The sequence below is a fragment of the Zerene cesonia genome, chromosome 17 (genome assembly GCF_012273895.1).
Source record: "Zerene cesonia ecotype Mississippi chromosome 17, Zerene_cesonia_1.1, whole genome shotgun sequence".
NCBI lineage: Eukaryota > Metazoa > Arthropoda > Insecta > Lepidoptera > Pieridae > Zerene > Zerene cesonia.
In genome coordinates, this window is record NC_052118.1 from 6,301,292 (window position 1) to 6,306,558 (window position 5,267).

At 34.7% G+C, this 5,267-nt stretch overlaps 1 protein-coding gene across 3 annotated transcripts; it reads left to right on the forward strand.

Annotated features, from left to right (window-relative positions):
- The first annotated feature begins 385 nt into the window (after positions 1-385).
- LOC119833449 (delta-sarcoglycan-like) lies at positions 386-5,261 on the forward strand. 3 transcript variants are annotated; one of them, XM_038357452.1, is made up of 6 exons: positions 386-584; positions 2,699-2,991; positions 3,099-3,288; positions 3,608-3,800; positions 4,112-4,235; positions 4,546-5,261. In XM_038357452.1, the coding sequence occupies exons 2-6, from the start codon at positions 2,752-2,754 to the stop codon at positions 4,732-4,734; spliced, it is 936 nt and encodes a 311-aa protein (XP_038213380.1). In that variant the 5' UTR covers positions 386-584; positions 2,699-2,751; the 3' UTR covers positions 4,735-5,261. The 3 variants fall into 3 exon arrangements, with proteins under 3 accessions (XP_038213380.1, XP_038213382.1, XP_038213381.1); XM_038357454.1 differs by having other exon boundaries at positions 2,699-2,913; XM_038357453.1 differs by lacking the exon at positions 386-584 and adding an exon at positions 921-1,183.
- Positions 5,262-5,267: the final 6 nt, after the last annotated feature.

Below are 5,267 nucleotides of genomic sequence, written 5' to 3' on the forward strand. Positions count from 1 at the left end.
ATACCCTCAATTTAAATAACACATCATCACTTTTACAATTAAAATGTTGTTCTCATAATTAGCTCACCCAAAGCAAATATATTTCTCATTTAAAAAATGTTTTAGCGCAGAGAAATCTATTGTGGGAAAATGTGCATACGTTCTGACATAAAATAATGTCACGGCCTCGGGATAGTATATTACTTATTAACGTTATTACCCGAAGGTGTCAGCTAATGATAACGTTAACTGGAATTTATAATAAAGAGGGGCGCAGCTGAATCTAGAGCGTATCCGAATTATGTCCCGCACGAGACAGCGCCTGTTTAAAAATGCAGAACTTCACAACGAGTTTAATTCGACATTGGCGTCGCTGGCGCACACTGCCTTTAGTAGCTTCAGTCGTCTGTTACCTTCAGGAGCGTATAGTCCACTACGCATTCCCGATTTCAAAACAAACAGTGTCTTGCACAGCAAAACATAGCCAGTGTTTGAGTCGTTAAAAATGCATCATGTATGCAACGTGTATAAGTGCTTCAAAGGACACCAGTGATACACTTCTGCATTCAACAAAAATCATTTGCGACGTATAGCTATTTTTACCCGTACGTTTCATGAAGTGGATTTATATTTTATAATTGGCACATTTTACGATTGACATATTTTACCAAAGCTTTCCTCTACTAGTGTGTGACATGTAGGGCAATTAAATATTATGCACTGAAATACTGGAACGCTGACTGACATTGCTTTATTTTTAAATGGTCCATAGGGAATCGATAGAACCACTGACGTTCATACTACAAAAACGTGACCGGCAAAGACAGGAATGCAGCGAGCGTCGGTATTTTATTTACGTAAAAAGCACAGCTATATCCGTTCCGGTTCTATTTTAGCACTATATCGTTTATTATGAGGGCCGACGGCTCGGCACTAGGGCGGCCCCGCGCGGGAGTCGCAGGCCTCTCTACCGCCTGATATTATATTCTGGAGCACGCCCGCCTTACCTCCGCGCCAGATATTTCGAGTGCTACTTCTAACACCTATGAACTTATCTAGTCTCCGTCACACTAGTCGCTCGGTGCAGCCGCTTGCATCGTTAATAAACGGCCATCGCATCAGTGATAAGATAATACACAACTCGTATGGAGTAGCCTCGCTCTGAAAATTTATTACTTCATGTGCAATTTCGGTGATTTTGTAGGTACAATGTGATGTTGTAGTTCTCTTACTATTATATAAATCAACTATTTAAACTTATTAAGATAAATCCATATTCACGATTTCTTTATATAAATTTTAGATACAATCCTTCTTATATTACACTAAATATAATAAATCCAAATGTTTACGTATACTTTACAATACTTGAAGAATTTGTTTTGATTCTGCACAAGCTTTTGACATGATTCCACACGTAGACAATTCTATGCAATTTTTATAGGTTTATGAACGTAGGAAGTGCCCGCTATTGTATTGGTATGAAAAGCTTTATCGACAAAGCATAGTGGCACTGACGCAATAAAACGCTTCACATATTTTTCTTTAAATTGGTAATTACAAACTTGTTCACTTAATTTAATTCTTATGTAATATAATCTAAAATTTTGACACATCCTAGCAAAAAATAGTAATGCTCTTAAAAGCGAATTGTCACTTAATAAAAAAGCCGCTGATAAACCATCCTGTTTTTATGGCTAAACACAAAAGTTAGACAATCATACTATGAGATGCAGGTTGCATCGTGAATGTAGCAATGCATTACAATTTCAAAATTGTATTTCTTAAAACACCTGTCAGCCGCTATAACAGACTGAATGAAAATAGCACTAGAGTGCAGATCGTTGCTCTGGTCAGTTAATAGATTGGACACAACACCTAAATTTTAGTCCACAGCATCGTATATTGTCGCAAATTGCAATACGTATTTATACAGCGGCCGTCCGTTATTCAAGTGCTATGTAAAATTTTTGAATAATAAAATGCTTTTAAATAACAAAAAGAAAATACGTTATTAAAATTTCATTTTTTTAAACACGGATGTGATATAACTCTGGTTTCCATTTCATGAACAACTTTATATTATGTCCGCTTTAATGATGTTAAGTCTGTTATGGAATAGGAGTAGCACGTCTATTAGCGCCTGTCTTTCTGTCAGTTAATTATACGAAACAATATAATAATACCTGCATAGAAGATGGGGTGTTATATTGTATTATTTATAAAAAAAATAGTTTTATTTAAATAATAGTATTGTGTTATCCGTTGTTAAACTATAAAACGTTCTGTTTTTCTAAAATATATACTGATGACAACGTTTATTTGTTTGTAATTTTTTATAAATTCCCTCAATATTTTTTTTCAAACAGTTTTTAAAAGATTACTTTGTTCCATGATCTAACAGAATTGCATCCTATACTGAAAGACATAAAGTCCAATGCATTGACCTGGAGGTATCGGTTTTACATAAGTCTCAATGCACGGTATACATTACAAACTAGAACAAAAGGCTTCGACCTACTCTTAAAAATATACCACTTTACCACGTGTGCCTACATACGTCTACATATTTAACTTTCTACGTATATTACAAAAGTACAGAGCGTTTTGATTTTTCTCCAATATATCGACGTGATGTTACTGAATAAATTAGCACACGTATGTAACGGTACATCAATAATCCATTTGATTCTAATTGGTATTGTCTGTGGTTTCGCAGGAGGATAAAATCGAATATCAATGATTTGTTAAGTGCCGAGGTAAACATTCAAGATGAAGGTGGAGGATACTACCACTGAAGGTATTCGTGGGTGGGAATGTACGCCAACTGAAGGCCAGCCTGATGTTGCAGATTCTTCAGAAAAACCCACCAAGCCAAAATGCATACCAGTTGTTCTGAGAGAAGGATGGCGACGCACATCATTATATGCAATCGTAATATTTCTAATGGTTTTAATCTTTTTGAATATTGCATTGACACTTTGGGTTATAAGTACTTTAAGACTGACCAAGGTGAATAACATTTTATTATATTGATTGCTAATGCATTTATGTATACATTTTTAAGTCATACTACTAACATATTAATTGTTTATTTAATGTGAGAAAACTATTTGCAGAATGGTATTGGCCCAATTACAATAACAAAGGATGGTATTAAATTAGACGGTAAAGTATGGATGGTAGACGACCTAATTGCCTCAGCAATAACGACGCAAACCGCTCAGCCAATAACTCTACATTCACATCGAAATTTCACTGTTCTCGTAACTGAGCCCGATCGCAAAGAGCAAGCCAAGTTCGTTATAAGTGAGTTAACTGTTGTACTTCATATTTTGTGATATAAAAACTATTCTTAGTTCATGTTTGAGAAAATCAATTTTTACAAAAGACAAATGTGCTCATAGTATGTATTAACAGAACTTTTTATTTTTTGTAGCTCATAAGATTCTGTTTTTGAGTTTTACGTACTTATATCGATAACCTGAAATAAAGAATATATATAATATGAAGAGAATAAATATATATATGTGAATACATATATTACTGAGCGATAAATAGAAGTCCCCTGGACTCAAATGCCTTTTGCTTTTATCTTACTAAGAACTATTAACATACCTTATCATAGAGAGAGATGCAGTCGAGTGTACGGGTCGTGTGTTCGAAGTGCATGATGCACGTGGAGGAAATATATTCCATGCTTCGAAGGAAGAAGTTCGAGTGTTCGCAGAAACATTGGCAGCTGATGGACCGGGGGGTGTTGGTGTAAGAAGCGCGTTGCAAACCCCAGTGTTACGCGCGCCGCCAGGATTTGATTTACAGTACGTACTTAACTATTTTTTGTGATTTGTGTATTATACGTGAAAAGGTGTATGTAGTTGTATACAGCATATGATATATAAGTCGTTTGAATATATTACTAGTTAAAGAAATATGCAAAATGAGAATTCTCCAGGATACTTGGAATGGAATAGTGTTTTATTGGAAATAGTTGATACTAGCATATTTTCAGTTCAATTTTAAACATTATCAAAAGTCCCATTTTTTAATTTAATTGAAACTAGAGAAATTACCAGAATGAAGAAAATGCACATGTTTTACAAATACAAATATATATATAATATTATTTCAGCTTAGAATCGCTGACACGGCGATTGGATCTGAGGGCACCACAGTCCATATATCTAGAGAGCAGAGCCGGTGGCATCGAAATAACATCACATAGCAACATCAAACTTGAATCCGCTGTGGGCGCGGTGAGTACTTAACACTTTCAGAATAATAAGAGACTTACAAAAAATCTTCCAATAACAATAAAACATAATAAATAAAACATCCCATTATAATAATATATAAAAGCTACGTAAAAATACAAAATAATGTGTAAACATCCTAACGAGATTGTCACAATAAGTGACAGTAAAGGGGACGCCTGTTATCTTATTATTGTTATGGGGCGATTTGCATTACAAATTGCGTTGTAATAACAGTGTTAAATCAGAAAGATTTCATTTTTTAAATTAATTCTTTACTTCGTCAGTAATAATGAAAACTATATAATTTCAGATTAAAATAGACGCTCCGAATATAATCATTAATAATCTAAAAGAGGCAACACACACTGAGAACCCACAGAAAAACGCAAGAAGCAAAAAGGTTTACCAGTTATGTGCCTGCGCGTCTGGAAAGCTATTTCTAGCACCTCCTGACACTTTCTGCTCTCAGCGTGATTCCGACACAGAGCTGTGTCGATGATAAGACTTTATATTAATATTAATCAACACTGCAAAAGCAAATGTGAGAAAATTCCACACGATCAAGATCGCACGTCACTGGAAAATAATATAAATAAAAAATATCAAATACATAACCAGTCTAATATCATTCGAGAATATTGTAAATTATTGTACATATTCTTTTTTTTTTACTGACACATTTATTAACGAAACTAGTCAATTTAAAGTATTTAAGTAGAATACAAGTATTTAATAGATCACACACGCATTTACTGGAGAAAGCCTCTTCGAATGAACACGATGAAGTCCATTGTAATATCAATGATATTCTGAAGCGTAATTGCGATCAGTGTGTTACGTAGGTAATCAATCTTGTTGGAAAAGCAAACGTCGGTGTGCGGCGACCGCGGACACCGCGGGCTTCGCTACCCGAGTAATTACACCAGCGCTCTAATTGAAGCCACAACGACGACGCTTTTTAAATATTTTCTAATGCGAAAAAACATTACAATTGTATCTGTTACTTGTTGTATTGTAACAAGATTGTCATAT

What these genes read in the sequence shown, in the direction of transcription:
- LOC119833449 (XM_038357452.1), top strand. Translation starts at nt 2,752, where the DNA reads ATGAAGGTGGAGGATACTACCACTGAAGGTATTCGTGGGTGGGAATGT. An exon ending in GTACTTTAAGACTGACCAAG is followed by an intron (nt 2,992 to 3,098) that starts GTGAATAACATT and finishes AACTATTTGCAG; the next exon opens with AATGGTATTGGCCCAATTAC. An exon ending in CCGCCAGGATTTGATTTACA is followed by an intron (nt 3,801 to 4,111) that starts GTACGTACTTAA and finishes ATATTATTTCAG; the next exon opens with CTTAGAATCGCTGACACGGC.